This window comes from Mastigoproctus giganteus, chromosome 13 (assembly GCF_048544385.1).
Source record: "Mastigoproctus giganteus isolate SK-2022 chromosome 13, ASM4854438v1, whole genome shotgun sequence".
Lineage (NCBI taxonomy): Eukaryota > Metazoa > Arthropoda > Arachnida > Uropygi > Thelyphonidae > Mastigoproctus > Mastigoproctus giganteus.
This window is the reverse complement of record NC_143587.1, coordinates 128,984,255-129,006,384: the sequence shown is the minus strand read 5'-3', so window position 1 is coordinate 129,006,384 and position 22,130 is coordinate 128,984,255. Positions and strand designations below refer to the sequence as shown.

The 22,130-nt window shown below is 39.5% G+C and overlaps 1 protein-coding gene across 2 annotated transcripts in view; it reads left to right on the top strand.

Moving 5' to 3' along the window:
* LOC150076434 (acyl-coenzyme A synthetase ACSM3, mitochondrial-like) overlaps positions 1-22,130 on the top strand; it is a 336,253-nt gene that overhangs the window by 76,747 nt on the left and 237,376 nt on the right. For both annotated transcript variants that reach the window (XM_090387091.1, XM_090387090.1), the window contains exon 2: positions 3,223-3,323. In XM_090387091.1, the coding sequence (XP_090243217.1) occupies positions 3,223-3,323 (101 nt within the window). The remainder of the gene's footprint in view (positions 1-3,222; positions 3,324-22,130) is intronic.

The following is a 22,130-nucleotide window of genomic DNA, read 5'->3' as shown; positions in this document are numbered from 1 at the left end:
AAATTATCAAGCAACTCAGAAGCCTATGGCAGATATAAGCTAGTCTGTAATGAGGTCACAAAGGAGGTTAGGCAGGCGAACTCAGATTACGAGAAATCCTTGGCAAAAGATGCTAAGAAAAACAGCAAGGATTTCTTTACTTATATAAACTCTAAAAGGAAGGGGATGAATCGGATTGGTCCACTTGACATTGATGTTTCGACTGTTGATGATCCTGCTCAGATATCAAACAAACTGAATGAGTATTTAGCATCTACATTCACACATGAGGAATTATTAAGGTTTGAAAATGACAGAAGGTTATCAAATTGTAGCAGGATACTTAATGATTTTGTAATAACTGGAGGAGGAGAAAAGAACCTGGGGTGGATGGGATCTATCCAGTTATATTAAAAGAGACGGCAAAGCAACTAAGCAAACCCTTAGCCATAATTATGAGAGCATCCTTGGACTCAGGGGAGGTTCCCACGGACTGGAAATGTGCAAATGTATCCCCAATTCACAAAGGGGGATCGAAGGGTGACACGAGTAATTACAGACCAGTTAGTGTAACTTCTGTTTCGGGTAAAATAATGGAGTCACTGGTTAAAGATGCATTGCAGGATCATCTAGACAAGACTGCAGCAATAATTCAGACACAGCCTGGGTTTGTTAAGGGAAAGTCTTGTCTGACAAATTTGATAGGATATTATGATGTAGTTACAAAGGAACTGGATGCAAAAAATAATTTTTTTTATTTGGATCCATATATTTGGATTTCAGGAAAGCTTTTGACACTGTTACGCATGAAAGGCTATTGGAGCAGAATGGTATTAAGGGTAAGTTGCTACAATGGATTAAAGGATGGTTCAGTGTGAGAAGACAGAGGGTGGTAATCAATGGATGCTGCTCTTCGTGGACTAATGTTATTAGTGGAGTCCCACAGGGTTCGGTGTTGGGTCCACTGTTGTTTTGTATATTTATCAGTGATATTGATGAAGGTATATCAGGCTTAATGTCGAAGTTTGCAGATGATACAAAGGTTGGCAGGGTTGTTAATGACAGTAATGGTAGTGTGCTACTGCAACAGGATCTAGATAATTTGGGCAGATGGGCTAAGAAGTTACAACTGAAGTTAACCTTGACAAATGCAAAATACTGCATATGGGTAGAAGTAACCCCAGAGAAACGTACCAACTGTGTGGTACTACACTTAAGGTGGTAGAAAATGAAAAAGACCTGGGAGTAATTGTGCAGTCAGATATGAATTTTTCTGAGCAATGCAGACAGGCTGCCAGGGCAGGTCATGGCGTTTTGTCAATGATATTTAGGAATTTTGCTAGCAGGGAAAAGGAAGTGGTTATCCCTCTGTATAAGGCAATGGTCAGGCCACGCTTTGAGTACTGCATACAGGTCTGGAGGCCTCATTTTAGGAAGGATGTAGATTTACTTGAGCGTGTACAGAGAAGGGCAACAAGATTGGTGAGGGGAATGAAGGAATCCTCTTACCAAGAGAGGCTTAAGTTCTGGAAATTGCAGTGGCTGGAGACTAGGCACCTGCACGGTGATCTGATTGAGGTGTATAAGTCCTTGAATGGGTTGAGCATGCTGAATTCTGATGGGATCCTTCCACTTGTTCAGATTACGAACCTAAGGGGCCATAAATTCAAATTAAGAAAGGACAGATGTAGAATAGATGTGCAGAAATTTGCCTTTAGCCAGCAGGTGGTTAATTGCTGGAACAAAGTTCCATCTGTAGTTGTGGAAGTTGATATGTTGAATAAATTTAAGGAGGAACTGGACAGGCATTTGGAGGGAATGGTGTGTTTTTTTTGGCTGATGCTGCATAAGCTCATAGACTTGCTTTCTTGCATCACATGCCACTACTACTATGCTACTGCAACAAGAGCTAGAAAAATTGGGCAGATGGGCTGAGAAATGGCAGTTGAAGATGAGCATTGAAAAATGAAGGTACTTGATATGGGTAGCAGTAATCCCAAATTAACATATTAACTATGTAATGCTACACTCAGGGTAGTAAAAAATAAAAATGACCTTGGGGTAATTGTGTAGCCAGATAAGTTCTTTTTTGAGTAATGCTGACATGTAGAAGGATGTAGAGTTGCTAGAATGAGTACAAAGGAGGACAACAAGATTGGTGAGGGGAACAATGGGGTGCTCTTACCAAGAAAGGCTTAAGTTCTGTAAATTGCAGCACCTGAAGAGTAGGCACCTGCAAAGTGATCTGATTGAGGTGTATAAGGCCTTGAATGGGTTGAGCAAGCTGAATTCTGATGAGATTCTTCCTCTTGCTCAGATTAAGAACGTGAGGGGGCATAAATTCAAATTGAGGGAAGACAATTGTAGAATGGATATGGAAAAGTTTACCTTTATCCAGCGTGTGGTTGATTGGAGGAAGTTGATAGCCTAAATAAATTTAAAGCTGAGCTGGACAGGCATTTGGAACAAATGGAGGGATGAAATGGGAGGTTTTTTTTTTTTTTTTTTTTTTTTGGGTGATGCTACATAAGCTTTCCTTCTTGCATTGTATGCCTCTCCTAATGCTAATGCTAATACTACTGTTGCCAGGAAAGCTCATTGAGTTTTTTGCGAATGAAAAATCAGGAACTTTGCCAGCAAGGATGAGGAGGTGTATATCCCATTGTACAATGGTTAGGCCCTACCTGAAGTACTGCATACAGGTCTGGAGGCCTCATTTTTGGAAGGATGTTGATCTTCTGGAATATATGCAGAGAAGGGCAATAAGGTTAGTGAAGGGAGCAAAAGAGTGGTCTTATCAAGAAAAGCTTGAGTTCTGCAAATTGCAGTGTTTGGAGACTAGGCACCTATCAGTGGATTTGATTGAGATTTTTAAGGTTTTGAATGGATTGAGGAAGCTCAACATTGATAGGATTCTTTCTCTTGTTCAGACTACACACATGATGGAGCATAAATTCAAAGGATGGATGTTTGCTGTATAAATGTGTGGAGGTTTGCCTTCAGCCAGTGGGTGGTCGATTGATGCAAATTTCCATCTGTTGCTGTTGGAAGTAGATTATTTGAATAAATTCAAGGAAGAACTAGACAAATTATTAGAGCTGATGGATTTATTTGTTTTCTTGAATCATATGTCACTAGTAAAATATTGGAGCTCTAGTTGTTTAAATTTTCAATTCAGAACACTATACATGCTGTAAACGATTTTATCCATCCAAAAATAATTGTTAGATAAATTATTTTCAGACAGGAGAAAGAGATGCAAAGATCCCTGCGTTCTGGTTCATCTCAGATAATGAAAAAGAAGTGAAGTGGAATTTTCAAGAACTGGCTAAAGAGTCTAAAAAGTATTGTCGGTTTTAATTTATATTTTTGAAAATTTTTCTCATTGTTTAATAAGTAAATTTAGATTTTAAATAAAATTAAACATATTTTTATGTCCATTTCCCCACTGATCTTGGTGGTGAAAGGAAAAAGAAAGGAAATAAAATTATATGTTTATTATTTAAATAAATTCACTCTTTAAAGTATGATATGAATTCTATCAAATTTTAACCCAAAAGTTAATAGTTACATTTAATAACCAGTAAATTAACAGTAATCCTTCTGTAGTATGGAGGTGAGTTACTATTTAAGAAAGTATTGCTGTTAATTTAGTAGTGACATATGAGGTAATTTTAATTATTTTGCAAGTCATTTTGTTTATAGCTGATATCTCAAGCTTCTCTAACTTGAGTCTGTAAGGCTTTTTCCAAATCAATTACTATATATTCATGTGGATAAGTTGACCTTTGAAGCAAAAAAATCATTTAAAATTTTAAGGGCACCCTATATGCTGAATACAATCCTGAACTTGAATTAAAGTCACTTTCTTAGGAATAGAAAGATATGTAAATTAATACCAATATATTTACAATTTATTACATGTATAAGTGTGCATACATGTATATTATTATTATTTATAGGTGTGATGAGAATGTTGACAGAAAGACATTTGGAAACGAACAAAGATGCATATACAGCCACTCCCTGACTTATTTAAGGGTTGCATTCCACGGAACTCTACATAAATCGGAATTTCCCTAAATGCTTATACAGCACTCGCAAATTTGATTGAAGCAAGAAAGAAATGTTCGATGAACATATAAATAGAATTATTTATTCAATTTTTTTTTCTCATGCACAGGAAAAATTACAAAATTGTACAACATTACAAAAATTTCAATATTATAAAATTACAAAAAGAGAGAGGAGATGGGCATAATGTCAGCAAGTTTTATCTTTCGAGCATCGTTGCCAGAATTAACTCTCCAGCTGATAAGCACGCCGCTGTGAAAGTTGAGAGCTGTGGAGATTTAGAAGGGTTTTTTCCCAACACATCACAAAATTTCTCTGTAGCTGCAGAATCGTCACTGTATACTTTAATGTTGTGGAAACCAGCACGTTTCCACAACCTCGTTGCTTGCCATGAACTTGGCTTGGGGTTTGCCGTACTTATCCTTAATATCTTCATAAATACTTGTTGCTTTTGCTTGAATGGCTATTAGATTCATGGGCACTCACTTGAAAAATCAGATCCAGAAGTGAGTCATCAGATCCGTATTATTAATAGCTTTTCCATCTTCAATATAGCACCTGAAGGCTCTTTTGTGATTACTGTTGATCTTGAATGCATTGAATGCTTGAATGCTTGAATGCAAGGACTAATAGATTAACAGTAGCCACTGGCAGAGGTGAAAGTGATTCTTGCACTGCTTCTATTGGAATGAGCCGCAGCCTGGAAAATAAGATGCAGGATATTTCAGAGACTGCTGGGAATCATTGGGGTACAAGTAAACACATGGGTTGTGTTAGGGTAGCTAAGAAAAAGAACAGGTGCATGTATACTTGTGTGTACACCAATGCTAGGAGTTTAGTAAATAAATTTGATGAATTTGAGGTATTGCTCAAAACATCAAAGGCAGATATTGTGGGGATTTCAGAGACGTGGTGTCACACAGATATAAGAAATGCAGAACTGGAATTTGGGGAGTACAATGTCTACAGAAAGGATAGACAGGATAGGAAGGGAGGAGGGGTTATGCTATTAGTTAAAAAACACATAAAATCCAAGGAAGTGAAGCCAGTCGACATCGCTGGACAGTGCAGTGTCGAGTCAGTTTGGTGTGACATAAGCATTGGGAGATCAAAATTGAGAGTAGGAGTGTGCTATAGGCCTAATGACTCTGATGAGTATAATAAGAAACTGTTCGGAGAAATAGAGTGGGCCAGTAAATCAGAGAGTCTTATAATGGGGGATTTTAATTTCCCAGATATTGACTGGAATTTGGGGGCTGGTCACTCACACAGTAGCAAGGCTTTTGTGGATTTATTGGATGATTGTTTTCTACATCAGCATGTTCGGGAGGCAACTAGAGGGAGTAATACTCTTGATTTGATTATCAGTAGTGATTCTTCATGCATTAAGAATCTGCAGATAAATGAACCACTTGGTGGCAGTGATCACAGTGTGCTGAAGTGGGAGTTACTCAAAGAGGTAACTACCATTAGGGGTAAAGGGAAGGGGTATTGCTTTCGTAAAGGCGACTACAATGGACTGAGACAGTATTTAAATTCTATACAGTGGGATCAACTGATGATATTGCCAACAGCAAATTCAAAATGGGAAGCATTCAAAGAACTTATCGTGGAAGCTACTAGGCTTTACATACCAACTAAGAAATATTGTTCAAGGTTTAGGCCTAAATGGTTGTCAGATGAACTAATGAGGCATATGGCAGAGAAGAAAAATGCATGGGATACATACAAATTAACACGTGACACGGACGCCTATGATAGATACAAGTTGATCTGTAACCAAGTTACAAAGGAGGTTAGGCAGGCGAAGGCAGATTACGAGAGATCCTTGGCAAGGGATGCGAAGAAAAACAGCAAAGAGTTCTTTACTTATGTAAACTCTAGAAGGAAGGGGATGAATCAGATTGGTCCACTTGAGATCGATGGGTCAACTGTTGATGACCCTGCTCGGGTAGCTAACAAACTAAATGAATATTTTGCATCGACATTCACACATGAGGAGTTATTCAGCGAGGGGAATGCCAGAGGTGTATTCAACTCTAGCAGTAAGCTAGAGAATCTTGTAATAACTGAGAGCAAAGTGGAGGAGAAATTGTTGAAGATAAACACAAGAAAGGCACCTGGGGTGGATGGGATCTATCCAGTTATATTAAAGGAGGCAGCAAAGGAGGTAAGCAAACCCTTAGCCATAATTATGAGAGCTTCCTTGGACTCAGGGGAGGTACCCATTGACTGGAGATGTGCAAATGTGACCCCAATTCACAAAGGGGGATCAAAGGCTGACACAAGTAATTATAGACCTGTGAGTTTAACTTCTGTTCCCGGAAAATTAATGGAGGCACTGGTGAAAGAAGCACTGCAGGATCATCTAGACAAGACTTCAGTTATAGCTAGGACACAGCATGGTTTTGTTAAGGGGAAGTCTTGCCTGACCAATTTGATTGGATACTATTATGTAGTCACAAAAGAACTGGATGCAGGGAATAACTTTGATATTATATACTTGGATCTTAGAAAGGCTTTTGATACTGTTGCACATGGAAGACTGCTGCACAAATTGGAGCAGTGTGGCATTGGAGGCAAGTTGCTGCTATGGATAAAGGGGTGGTTGAGGGGGAGAAGACAGAGAGTGGTAATCAATGGACACTGCTCATCGTGGACTAATGTTATTAGTGGAGTCCCTCAGGGTTCAGTATTGGGGCCTTTATTGTTTTCTGTATTTATAAATGATATTGATGATGGTATATCAGGCTTAATGTCCAAGTTTGCAGACGATACGAAGGTCGGCAGGGTTGTCAAGGACACTACTGACACTATGCTGCTGCAACAGGATTTGGAAAGGTTGAGCAGATGGGCTTCGAGGTGGCAAATGAAGTTTAACATTGACAAATGTAAAGTACTACATATGGGAAACAGCAACCCCAGAGCAACGTATCAACTCTGTGGTACTACACTGACAGTGGTAGAGAATGAAGGGGACCTGGGGGTGGTGGTGCAGGCAGATATGAAGTTCTCTGAGCAGTGCAGACGAGCTGCAAGAGTAGCTCATGGTGTATTGTCAATGATATATAGCAATTTTTCTAGCAGGGATAAGGAGGTGATTATTCCCTTGTATAAGGCAATGGTCAGGCCACACCTAGAGTACTGTATACAGGCCTGGAGGCCTCATTTCAGGAAGGATGTAGAGCTGCTGGAACGAGTACAGAGAAGGGCAACTAGATTGGTGAATGGGACAAAGGGGTTCTCTTACGAAGAAAGGCTTAAGTTTTGCAAATTACAGTGTCTGGAAACTAGGCACCAGCGGGGTGATCTGATAGAGGTGTACAAAGCCTTGAATGGTTTGAGCATGCTCAATGCTGATGGGATTCTTCCTCTAGCTCAGAAAAATCACCTGAGAGGGCATAAATTCAAATTGAGGAAAGACAGATGTAGGATAGATGTGCGGAAATTTGCCTTTAGCCAGCGGGTGGTTGGTGGGTGGAACAGACTTCCATCCCTTGTCGTGGAAGTTGATAGCCTAAATAAGTTTAAGGCTCAGCTGGACAGGTATTTCGAACGAACAGAGGGGTGAAGTGGAAGTGGTTATTTTTATTATTTATGTTACTTTTTTTTTTTTTTTTTTTTGGCTGATGCTGCATAAGCTTGCTTTCTTGCATCAAATGCCTCTACTAATGCTAATGCTAATACATTGATCCTTTCACATGTTCTTTTATACGCACACTGTCTGTTAAAATAATATTCACTGTTGAAGCAGCGAGACCTAATTCCGTGCAATAGATGACAAACTTTGTCCTGCTTTGTACTTCTTAATTAATCATTTTCATTTCTAAATCAATTTTGTTTGGTTTCCTAGCACTGCCAGCACTTGCACTTTCCGTTGGTCCGTTTCCCTTCACCATTGTAATAAGTAAATAGGAATGAAGAGAAGATTCTGAAAATTTATGTTTTTTATATGATTGAAGATGAAGGGGAACTCATTTCACCATAATACTGTAATGTAAAAACCCACATAATTCCAGTTATCATTACTGCAAATGCAATAAGATCGAGTTTACTACCCATTTATAATAGATTGTGCTAACAGAAAAGGTCAATAAACTGGAAAGTGCAAATTGTTTTTATTGTTTTATGGTAGTGACCTCCAGAAATGTGTTTTAGAAAAATATCACAGAGACATTCAAAATTGACTATTATAACGGTAACATATGATAACGATGAAAGGGTAGTGCAATTTCCATTATAAATATGACCTTTTAGAGATAAAAATAGCATAGTTAGATAGCGAAAATTAAAAAAAAAAAAAAAAAAACGCAATGTGTTATTGGGTTCACGTTATGTTATTTTCACGATACCTCCATTTATTTCTTCGGGATGCAAAATACATTTCCATATTGTTTTCAGTTTGCACCGACTGGCAAAAATTTATGTAAAGTTGAATTTCCATAAGTTGAGTATTACGTTAGTCAGGGAGTGGCTGTATATGTTTTTTAGATCTGGAGAAGGCTTTTGTTAAATAGACTGGGTTAAACTGTTGAATATTATTGAACTGGAAGGGATAAGAGCAGATTGGGAGTGTAAAATAGAATGAATAGTTGGCTATACAGAAACAAAAAAGTAATAGTTAGGGTAGGACTAAGTGAGACTAAAAGCCTAGATATAAGAAGAATTGTCGGACTGAGGCATTGTTTGTCCATAACTTTATTTAATATATATGTAAAAAAAAAATAGTTAGAGGCATTTTATAAAGTAAATATTTATGAAAGAGAACTGTATAGAGTGACGATGAGGAAGGGGAAAGGTTATTGAGAGTATTACATTTGCAGATGATATGGCAGTAGTGACAGACTGAGGAAGGATTACAGAATTTATTTAATACACTAAAGAAAAGTTGGTCCTACACTGAACCCCGGGGGAACTCCACTAATCACATTGGTCCACGAATAGCAGCATCCGTTGATTACTACTCTCTGTCTTCTCCCACTCAACCACCCTTTTATCCATTGTAGCAAATTGCCCTTAATACCATACTGCTCCAATTTGTACAGTAGTCTTCCATGCCCAACAGTATCAAAAACTTTCCTGAAATCCAAGTATATGATATCAAAATTATTTTTTTGCATCCTTTCCTTTGTAACCACATCATAGTATCCAATCAAATTTGTCAGACAAGAATTTTCCTTAACAAACCCGTGCTGTCTGAATTATTACTGCAGCCTTGTCTAGATGATCCTGCAATGCTTCTTTAACCAGTCACTCCATTATTTTCCCTGGAACAGAAGTTAAACTAACAGATTTGTAATTACTTATGTCACGATTCGATCTCCATTTGTGAATTGATGATACATTTGCACATCTCCAGTCCATGGAGACTTCCCATGAGTCCAAGGATGCTCTCATAATTATGGCTAAAGGTTTTCTTACTTCCTTTGCTGCCTCCTTTAATATAACTGGATAGGTCCCATTCACACCCAAGGTGCCTTTCTTATGTTTAACTTCAGCAATTTCTCCTCCACTTTGCTCTCAGTTATTATAAAATAACTGAGAGCAAAGTTAGAGTTAAATAAGCTTCTGTCCTCCACTTCCCTACAGAATTCCTCATGTGTGAATGTAGATGCAAAATACTCATTCAGTTTTTCAGCTATCTGAGTAGGATTATCAACAGTCCAGCCATCGATATCAAGTGGACCAATCTGATTCATCTGCTTCCTTCTAGAGTTTATATAAGTAAAGAAGTCCTTTCTGTTTTTTTTAGCATCCTTTGCCAAAGATTTCTCATAATCTGCCTTCAGTTGACTAACCTCCTTTGTGGCTTGATTACAGACTAGCTTATATCTACCTTAGGCTTCTGTGTTGCCTGATAATTTATATGCACACCATGCATTTTTCTTCTCTGCCAGGAGTCTCATTAGTTCATCTGACATTAGACAATTTTTTTCCCTAATCGTCCCCCATGAAATTTTAAACAAGAAAATACTTTATAGTTACTCTTTTTTATACAGTGGGAACTCTGAGCCTGATGCTTCTTGGCTAAAAGTTCAGTGTTCGGTATGATGTTAGGAAGTTTAATTCTAATGTCTCCTCTTGAACTTATGTCAATTCTGTTCCTTTCCTTTGTTAATATTTTATTTACTGAACTAAAACCACTTTCAACCATACAAGATGTTGGAAAACAAAGAAGTACTTTGGCCATTTCAGACCACATTGTTGGATAAAGAAGTTGTTTTTGATCCCCCCACAACTAAGCCATTCCACCCTTTTTGAATTTATTATTATTATTATTACCTACATGGTGCAAGGAAGCCTGAGGCTTATGCTGCACCAGCCAAAAAAAAATTCCCGAGTTACCTTGAGAGAGAGAGAGAGAGAGGGAGAGAGGGGGGGAGAGTCAAAAGTAGAAGGGAATCACCAAGAAGGAGAAGAATGATGATATCCAGATCAGGACCCTGGGTGTGCAAAGCCCATACTCACCAGATGTGAGCCCCCAGTAATTCTTCGTCATTATATTTTAATTCAATGAGTTCTTGAATTTCTTCACTAGCAGACCCGGCATCGCATCCAGTTGGATCTAACATCCATGGTTTCACTTCAAAAGAAAATAAATCTGAAAATCTATTTTTAATTCCTCCTTTTAAAGAACACAAATGATCTGAATAATCCTTAAGACCATTCTCGGTGAGAGATTCATCGATTTCAGCTAACTCTTGCATACCATGAAATTGTTTTCAAATATTTCCAGTATTTCAGTGAAGGCTTTTAATACGCATTTACGGTCTATCACCATAATAAATTTACCTTGAATTTGAAGTGATACTTCATTAAGTTTCCAAAAAATCCAAACCATATAGTATATGTTGTTTTTGTGTTTGCAGATCTCCTTTGCTTTATAAAAAAACTAATTATCGTATCAAAAAGGTTTACAAATCTTGTTAGACAGTTTCCTTTAGAAGACATTTGATTTCTGTATGTAAAAGAAGCCTCACATGCTGTTCTTCATTATCAATATCAACACAAAATTTTCTGAAAAGGCGATCGTATTTACTATGTGACTTTATTTTATTGATGGTTTTAATAACTATACCGAGAGATTTATGAAGAACTGGACTAATATTTTTTGCAACCAGATAATATTGGTGCACAATGCAGTGTATTGCAAGAACTTCGGGACATATTTCCCTTAGATGGGCTATAAAACCTTTGTCTTCCAACCATGGAGGTAGCACCATCAGTGGCACAGGATACCAAATTTTCCAACGGTACTTGTTTTTCACCAAACCTTTTTACAGCAGCAAAAATGAATGCGCCAGTACAGCCAGTTTCTATACATTTTACAAACAACATCTCTTTTTGCAATTTACAATCATTATCGAAATAATGAACGTATGTCATTAAAAGAGCCTTATTGTCAATAACTGTGGATTCTTCAATCTGAATAGAAAACTTTCTCATTTTTAGTTTGTCAATTAGCTGCTCTTCAACGTTAACTGACATCTCATCGATTTGTCTGCGAATTGAATCGTGCTCAATGACAATGCTTTTAAAATACTGGAAGGATTTTGATGCATCACTGTTGAAATTACAGTCTCTAAAGCTGGTCATATAACAGTCTTAGCAATTGTATGAGCACAACCAGTTTTTGCAATGATTCCTGCAATTTTATAAGATGCAATCATTCCATAGTCATTTGTTCGTGTGTTCTTCTTAAATAAGGAAGTAACAATGTTACGTTGCTCAAAATTCTGTTTTAAATTTTTAAAATATTCGATGTGTTTACCAACTTTATCAGGATGTTTCCTTTTTAAGTGATCTAAAAGTCTTGATAGTTTCATAGACTCATTTGAAAAAGAACTATTACACATAAGACACATGGGCTGTCTTGAGTCGAATGGGTTTCATAAAACCATAAGCTAGATATTCATCCAGATACTGTTGATACTTTTCTTTTTGGCACTTGACACGATTGATGATGGGTTGAATAATTACAAAGAATTAAATTAAATATAAACTATTTTTATTTAACTCTCATAGTCCATGTCACTCACAAAAGCACTCTGGATCAAAAATAAACAACTTCCACAAGGAAACAATAATCAATACTAACTGTTGCTCACAAAGAAGAAACAATAGATTGAAGCATTTCCTCATCCCATTCATGCCTCATATACCGAATAAACAAAAGAATAAATAAATAAACCATGCCCACCATACCACTGCCAAGGTCACAGCTGTCGGAGAGGTGCAAATGCCAAGGATTGCAGAGATATTACTTCTGAAAGCACTTAGGCATTTAATGCCTGTGAAAAGCAAAGGTGGTTGAATTAAATCACACCCACTATCTTCCTTTTATTAAAATTTCTCACACACTCCTAATATAATGTACCTATATGTTAAAAATCAGTTGTTTCAGGGGAAAAGAAAACCCAATGAGAGAAATTAAATATTAAAGAATACGATGTCATTGGGTAGGATTGAACTTTGGAGGGCCACAGACCATTGTAATACCCATGATTTTTTTTGTCCCCCCAAAAATCAAATTTTGCCCCCATTGAGAATCCCTGATTTAGGCCTAAACCTTGAACAGTATATCTTAATAGGCATGAAAAGCCTAGTAGCTTCCACGATTAATTCCTTGAATGCTTCTTCCCATTTCGAATTTGGTAACATCATCAGTTGGTCCCAATGTATAGAATTTAAAAACTGTCTGAGACCACTGTAGTCACTTTTACAAAAGTAAAAACCCTTCCCTTTACCTCTGATGGTAGTAATATCTTTAAGTAAATCCCACATCAGTACACTATGATCACTGCCACCCAGTGGTTCCTCTATCTGCAAATTCTTAATTCACAAATAATCATAGCTGATAACCAGATCAAAAGTATTAATCTCTCTGGTTGCCTCTCGAACATGCTGCTGCAGAAAACAATCATCCAATATCTCCACAAAAGCCTTGCTAGTGTGCGAGTGACCAACCCACAAGTTCCAGTCAATATCTGGGAAGTTAAAATCCCCCATTATTAGACATTGATTTACTAGTCCACTTTATTTCTCTGTACAATTGTTCATTGTACTCATTAGAGTCATTAGGCCTATAACACACACACCTACTCTCATTTTTGCTTTCCCAGTGTTTGCCACACCAAACTGACTCAACATTGCACTGTCCATATATGTCAGTTGGATGCACTTCTTTAGATTTTGTGTTTGTTAACTAACAGCATAGCCTGTCCCCTCTTCCTGCACATTTTACTCCCCAAATTACAATTCTGCACTGCTTATATCTGTGTGGCAACACGTCTCTGATATCCCAACAATATCTGCCTTTGATATCTCGACGAGCATTTCAAATTCATCAAATTTATTTACTATACTCCTAGCGTTGGTGTACATGCAAGTATACATGTACCTGTTCTTACTCTTAGTTACCCTGACACAGCCATGTATTTATTTGTTCCATGATGATGCCCACCAGTCCCCGAAATTCCCAGCACCCCACCTCCAGGCCACTGCTCATTCTAATAGAAGCAGTGCAAGAATTACTTTCGCCTCTGCCTGCGGCTACTGTTAATCTTTTAGTCTGTGAATCCCCCTAAGCTATCAGTTTTCCGACACACCTATCACTGCCTTCGATAGCAACAGCAAACACTCTTGCACCCCTTCTATTTAAGTGTATCCAGTCCCTGTAGAAGCAAAAAGTTGCAAGTTAGAATTGAATTTGAAAGTGTCTGCAATTCTGCCTAGATGCGATAGGAGATCGTATATTATACAAACCTTGTCAATCAATTTGGCCCTGCAGAAAATGTGCAAGGCTCATGGGGTTGAATTTTTCTCAGTGTGCCCTATGCTTGTTAACAGGAGAAAATGTTTTTACAGAGATGGGATGCACTTAAATAGAAGTGATGCAAGAATATTTGCTGATTCTATCGAGGCAGTGATTGGTGGGTCCAAAAACAGCTAGTTTGGGGTGGAAGGATACACAGACTAATATTTTAACTAGAGCCACAGCAGAGATGAAAACGATTCTTGCATTGCTACTTATTGGTACATGCAGCAGCTGGGAAGAAAGGTGTCTGGGATTTCAGGCCGTGCTGTGGGTCATCATGGAACAAATGAATGCATGGGGTGTGTTAGGGTAAGAACACGTGCATGTATACAGGCATGTACACTAATGCTAAGAGCATTGTAAATAAATTTGATGAATTTGACGTACTGATAAAGATCAAATGCAGATATTGTGGGAAAAACGAAGACATGGTGTGACTCTGACATAAGTAATGCTGAATTTGAATATAGGGAGTACAATGTATACAGGAAGGACAGACAGGTTATTTTCTTAGTTAAGAAGAATATTAAATCTAAGGCAGTGCATCCAGTTGACTTGGGTGATGAGTGCAATGTTGAATCTGGTGTGATATAAGCACTGGGAAAACAAAATTGAGAGTAGGAGTGTGTTCTAGGCCTAACGACTGTGATAACTAGACCAAACAGCTATACAGGGAAATAGTGGGCAAGCATATCAGAATGTATCATAATGGGGATTTTAACTTTCCAGATATTTACTGGAAGTTTTGCGTTGGTCACTCGCACACTAGCAAGATTTTTGTGAATTCCTTGGATGACTGTTTTCTACAGCAGCATATTAGAGAGGCAACAAGATGAAGCAATACTCTTGATCTGGTTATCTGCAGTGATCCTTCATGCATTAAGAATCTACAGGTAAAAGACCCACTGGGTGGCAGCGATCACAATGTACTGATGTGGAATTTAATTAAAGACATAACTACTGTCAAGGGTAAAGGGAAAGGCATTTGCTTTCATTAGGGTGACTACAGAGGTCTCAGAAAGATTTTCAGTTGTGTGTGCAGTCAGTGGGACTAACTGATGATTTTACCAACAGCAAATTCTAAATGAGAAGTATTCAGGGAAGTAATCAAAGAAGCTACTAGACTTTTCATACGTAAGTCGGAATTTCCCTAAACGCTTATGCAACACTTGCGACTATGCACGCTGAATTTGATTGAAGCAAAAAAGAAATGTTCGATGAACATGTAAATAGAATTATTCAATTTTTTATCTCATCTGCAGGAAAAATTACAAAAGTGTACAAAATTACAAAATAAGAGGAGACAGGCATAATGTTAGCAAGTTTTACCTTTTTTTTTTTTTTTTTTTTATTACTCCAGAACAGCCTAAGCCTTACAGAGGAGGAATATAACAGTAATAATACAGATCTATTTACAGTCAATATGCAATGTAAAATGTCAATATACAGCATATATTCCATATACAATGGAATATCATATATTACAGGCGATTTGCATTTAGGCAAAGCTGGGATGACAGAGATTTGTTTATTTCTAACACCTTTGTTGTTATATTTTCTTGTTTGCTCATAATTAATAGTTACTTTGAGTGAATTGTATTATTATTATAGTTATCCATTTTTTTAATATTATTTCTTATTATTATATTTATTTTTTATTTTCTTTGTTTATTGAAATATTTATAGTTAATATATACATATTTTTTAAATTTTATTTATTATTATTATTAAATTAATCATTTATTCTCATTTTCTAATTATTTGATTGTAAAGCCTTTGCAATTCTTTTTTGATATTGATGTCTTCAGCTAGAATATCAATGTCTGATTTCTTTAGCAATCTTGCAGTTCTATTGAATAGTTGAATTTAGATTATCAGTTCCGAATGACCCTAGTGCCAGCAGATTGTGTCTTCTCAAGGCTCTTGGAGGGCAGCTAAAATTGATGAGGTAGAGATCTTGTGGTAGCTTTCCAACCACGAGATGCATCAGATATTTACAGTCTGCCACACCCCTTTGAGAGAGTGGTACCATCCCGAAGTGAGTGTACCATTCATAATAAGATTTTGTGTACATTTCCAACCTAGATTTGTACACTAGGAATCTGACTAAGGATTTTTCATTATATGTTCGTTGTTTTATGAGAATTTTGTTGTGAGGATTCCTGATCTGTGAGGCATATTCTAGTATCGGGTTAATGATCATTATGCATGCTGTTTTTATGAGTTGTATGTTGGAAAAGTCAAAGCAGATTCTTTTAAGCAGTCCAAGAGATTTGGAGGCCTTTGCTGTAGTCTTATTTATATGTATTAGCATTAGCATAGGCATATTATGCAAGAAAGCAAGCTTATGCAGCATCAGCCAAAAAAAAAAAAAAACAACACACTTCCATTTCACCCCTCCGTTTGTTCGAAATACCTGTCCAGCTGAGCCTTAAATTTATTTAGGCTATCAACTTCCACAACAAGGGATGGAAGTCTGTTCCACCAACCAACTACCTGCTGGCTAAAGGCAAATTTCCGCACATCTATCCTACATCTGAGGAAAGACAGATTTCCTACATCTGTCTTTCCTCAATTTGAATTTATGCCCTCTCAGGTGATTATTCTGAGCAAGAGGCAGAATCCCATCAGCATTGAGCATGCTCAAACCATTCAAGGCTTTATACACTCCTATCAGATCACCTCGCCGATGCCTAGTCTCCAGACACTAATTTGCAAAACTTAAGCCTTTCTTTGTAAGAGCACCCCTTTGTTCCATTCATTAACCTTGTTGCCCTTCTCTGTACTGTTCCAGCAACTCTACATCCTTCTTGAAATGAGGCCTCCAGACCTGTATACAGTACTCAAGGTATGGCCTGACCATTGCCTTATACAAGGGAATAATCACCTCCTTATCCCTGCTAGAAAAATTCCTGTATATCACTGACAAGACACCATTAGCTACTCTTGCAGCCCATCTGCACTACTCAGAGAACTTCATATCTGCCGGCACAATTACCCCCAGGTCCTTTTCATTCTCTACCACTGTCAGTGTAGTACTGACAGTGGTAGAGATATATCACAAACTTCCCTCTATGAACATCGTGGATGACCCTCGCTGTCTTTGTGGTGAAAACGAAGACTGGGATCACCTATTCTATGTTTGCCCGCTCTACGAGGACCTGCGAACGTTGCTCATATCAAAAATACATGCCTTGCCTCGAGGAAATGAACATTTTCTGATCAATGAGGAAGACCAGTACCACGCTTTCTCTGCCTTCGCCCATGATCTCTTCACCAGAAGAAGATCACTGGTACAACATCCTGGAACTGATGCACATTGATCAACACCCTTTTCTCATATACTGAACATCTTCACCTAGATTGTGACCACTTCTAACTACTGGACTTGACACTCAGGTCGCTTGAATTGTTTCATCCGTGTCTCTTGATACGTGATTGTCTTCCCACCCTCTCGAGGGGCCTCTTCTTCCACTTCCGCTTAGGTGAGAGAATTCCCACCCAACCTGTGGAGGATGCCTTCCCTTACATCCTCCGTCGCTCTGTCTATACCTCCTTTCCTTTATCCTCTCCAGTACATCCTGTACTCCCTGAACCCTATTATTTTATATATATATATATATATATTTTTTTTTTTTTTTTTTTTTACTTGGTCTCTTTCCAGGAAGCTCAGGTGACCTGGAGGAGACTAGCCAGAGAATTATGGGCAGCCTGGCTACCTCCTAGTGGTGTGTGCGGGCAACGTGGGGTCCCATCAGGGGCCCTGCGGCCAAAAGCCAGGACACCCAACAGAACCCAGCATAATACTTCATTTACAACACAAAAAATTTTTCTGCCTTTCACAGTGATACTGTTTGTCTCCACAGAGTATATATGGCGCAGATGTGGGAAACTACCGGAGGTGCCTTTCCCCCAACATTATGCACACTATGTCAGTGTAGTACCACAGAGTTCTCCTCGACGTGGGGACCTCCCAGTGATGCTGCTGGGTTTCCAGATTAGCATCACTGGGATCTAATGCCCATACCTTGGTTCCAGGGTTATATCTTTGGAATCCGGCGTGTGCAGCCGTGCGCCGCGACCCGTGGAATGCGGAAAGGGGGATCCTGGTGGTTGAGGGGCCCAGCCTTAATACACCACTTTGGCCCCTGCTTCGACAAGACGGGTGGTCCCGGACCGGTCCGACTGGGATCAATCGGAGGGTGGTTTTTACTGCTAGGGTCAACTGCGTTCCAATAAGTCTCCCTCCCTTTGGTCCTGGGACGGGATAAAGACTTATTACTAACGTGGGTATGGTGTTCTAAGCGAACTCGGCGTCCCATTCGTGTACGCAGTACCTACTAGTTCATGAGTGGGCGTCCCCTCGTAGGGCTCCGTGGTGGGTGAGGTACTTAGGCATCAGACACTTTCTCTTTACTCCTATGAGTAATTTAAATCCCATTTCTTCTGGGGCGCCCAACAAGGCCCCTACCTAATCGAGATCATGACGCAGATAATACCTCTGCAAAAAGAGGCAGAACTGAGGAAATACAACCACCATCAGTGACTTCGCTTTTCCTCATTCTCCATTCTACCGGAGAGCAGTCCATTGGAAAGATGTCACCCTTCTTCATCCAGAAAGGATTAGAAGGGTTGGCAGGTTCACCAAAATCTGTAAAAAGACTGCGTTCTGGCGACCTTTTGGTCGAAGCTTCTACCACCAAGCAAGTGGAAAAAATCATAGTCTACATCCATAGGGGGAATACCTATCATCGTAACCCCTCACAAAACTCTAAATTCTTCATGTGGTGTCATATCAGAGTGGGATCTTCATGTTTCTGAAGAAGAGATCTGCTCTGAATTAAAAGACCAAGGAGTGACAGCTGTCAAGAGAATATCGATACGGAAGGATGGGAATCTTGTCCCTACCCGAGTCCTTATCCTCACGTTTAACACCCCACGGCCTCCAAGTTCCATCAAGGCAGGCTATCTAAACTGCCCAGTGAGGATTTATATCCCAAACCTACTGCGGTGTTTTAGATGCCAAAAATACGTCCACTCACAAACATCTTGTCGTGGTAACCCTGCCTGTGCTCGATGTGGTGTTAAAGACCACAAGAACAAGGAATGTTCAGCTCCAAAACCGATCTGTGTCAATTGCCAAGGAGAGCCCTGCCTACTCTAGAGCATGTCAGCGGTGGAAGGATGAAAAAGAGATTCAAAAGTTGAATATCTCCTACCCAGAGTCCAGAAAACATATCCAACCAATAAATAGCGGGAAACCTTCATATGCCCAGAAGGTTTCTGCAAAGTGCACTATTGGGACACAAACTGAGATGACTATATCACCAAGAGAGTCATTCACCTCGATTGCACGCTACTTATTGAGTTCACAAAAGCCCAAAAAAAAAACACAGTCAGTTGCCACTCCTATATCCGTACCTCCTAGTGCTCCACCACTACCAAAACCAAGTGGTAAAGAGCCTCCAGCAATAACAGAAACAATGGATGTAGAGAACAAGGAGGTACAGGATGAATCAGTCTTGGAACTCTTTGCGGAGGAAGAAATGGACACGGGACAGCTTCCATTCTTCCCCAAAAAAGATAAAGCCAAGACTGATAAAAGTAAGCCCTCAGCACCTTGGAAGCTGCCTGATGGACCCACAAAGCCAAAATAATGGCTAAATTCCTACAATGGAATTGTCGTGGATTCCGGCGAAATACTGATGACATCAAGGCCCTCCTGCAAAAGCATGAGCCAGTTTGCTTTTGCTTGCAGGAGACTTATCTAAAAGCAAATGATGATCCCACCATGTATAACATCACAATATTTCGTAAGGATAGAATTGCGGATGGTCCTGCTCATGGAGGAGTGGCTATCCTTGTGAGTAATCAGACCCCAGTTCAGCCCTTGCTAATTACAACCAGCATAGAGGCTGTTGCAATTCACCTTACAGTGGGATTTTTATTAACGGTCTGCTCTATTTATTTGCCACCTGGGACTGACAACTCCCAGGAAGACCTTGATGATCTTGTAACGCAGTTGCCTCCCCCTTTCTTACTTCTTGGGGATTTTAATGGACATAACACCCTGTGGGGTAGTGCTAACATCAATGGAAGGGGACGGGTCATAGAGCGTATGCTCAATGACAATGCCCTTTCCCTTCTAAATACTGGAACAAACACCTTCCACATGCCTACCCGTACTTTTTCTGCCATTGATCTCTCTATCTGCTCCCCTTCTCTATTCCCTTCACTCACTTGGGAAGTGGAGGAGAATCCATACGGAAGTGATCACTTCCCTGTGATAACCTTGTTACACAGTGGGAGACCATGTCTTCCTTTTAGGTTACCACGGTGGAAGTTTGATCACGGTGACTGGAATGCCTTCGAACATCAGGCAAATTTTGACCTTAGTACGGTCAGTCGGGAGCCTATCAATGACGCAGTAAAGTACATCACAGAAATCATCGTCCAAGCAGCTGCTAATGCTGTCCCAAAAACATCTGCCCGGTTTCCACCATTTCCCAAACCTTGGTGGAATTCACAATGCACAACAGCAAAAAAGGCTCAAAACAAAGCGTGGGGGATATTTCGCCGATATCCTACCACGAACGACCTTATAGCCTTCAAATGTGCACGAGCCAAAGCACGCTACATCCGTCGTCAGAGTCAAAAGGAATCGTGGATCCGTTTTACATCATCCATTAACCAGTCTACCAACTCTAAGGTAGTCTGGGATAAAATCCGGAAAATGAAGGGAAAATATACATCCCACCCTTCTTCAATCCTAGATTATAATGGATGCACTATTGCAGATCCAACTGCAATAGCCAGTGCTCTTGGGGAAACATTCTCTAACATCTCTGCAACATCCTCGTATTCCCCAGAGTTCCTGGTCCTGAAACATAAACTGGAAAAACAAGCACTTAATTTTAAGTCCAAGGGCCTCTACCCCTACAACGGGGCATTAACTATAGAGGAACTGAAAAGAGCCCTCACTCTTTCCAAAGCAAGTGCTGTTGGACCAGATGGCATCCATTATGAAATGATTAAACATCTTTTACCAAAATCTGTGGATTGTCTGCCCCTTCTGTATAACAATCTTTATTGAAGGGCAGTTTCCAGACTCCTGGCGAAAGGCAATCATTCTTGCCTTTCCTAAGCCAGGAAAGGATCCAAAAGTCACCACCAATTATCGTCCTATTGCTCTGACTAGCTGTCTGTGCAAAATCCTGGAGAGAATGGTTAATTCTCATTTAATATGGTATCTAGAATCAAATGACCTTCTCTCCAACATCCAGTGCGGCTTCCGAAGGAACCGGTCCACTTTGGACCATCTTATTAGATTGGAAACATCCATCCGGGATGCTTTCCTAAAACGCAAACACTTGATGTCGGTGTTCTTTGACAGGGAGAAAGCGTATGACACAACTTGGAAATTTGCCATCTTAAAAGATCTGCATAGCCTTGGTCTTATGGGGCAACTCCCAATTTTTATTAAAAACTTTTTAGCCAATCGATCTTTCCAAGTTTGCGTGGGATCCTCACTCTCTCCTTCCTTCAGTCAAGAGGAGGGAGTACCACAAGGATCAGTATTAAATGTCACGCTTTTCGCCATCAAAATAAATTCAATCACAGAACTTCCTCCAACTGTAAACAGTGCCCTCTATGTTGATGACTTTAGCATTTTTTGTCAGTCGTGCAACATGAGGGTTATTGAAAGACAACTGCAGAAAGCCATTGATAATCTGAATTCCTGGGCACTTGCTAATGGGCTTCAGGTTCTCGCCGGAGAAGACGTTTGCGTACACTTTTGTCGTAAGCGTAATCTTCATCCTGAACCCGAATAAAGCTCGGACAATATCCTATTCCAGTAGCAGCGGACATAAAATTCTTGGGACTCATATTTGAAAAAAATCTGACATTTTTGGATCATATTCGTCAACTCCACACAAAGTGCACAAGTGGGCTTAATATTCTCTGCTCCCTCTCCTCTACATCTTGGGGAGCAGACCGATGCACCCTTCTTCGGCTTTACCGTGCATTTGTGCGATCCAAACTAGATTATGGGTCCCAGGTATATTCCTCAGGCAGAGACAGTGTCCTGCGATGGCTGGACCCTGTCCATCATCAGGCCCTGCGTATTGCTACTGGAGCATATCGCACATCAACTGTCCAGAGCTTATACGTCGAAGCAAACGAACCACCGTTATCGCTTCGACGTAAGCAGTTGTCTTTAAAACTGAAATCCCTGCCAGACCATCCTACGTGGCCATTC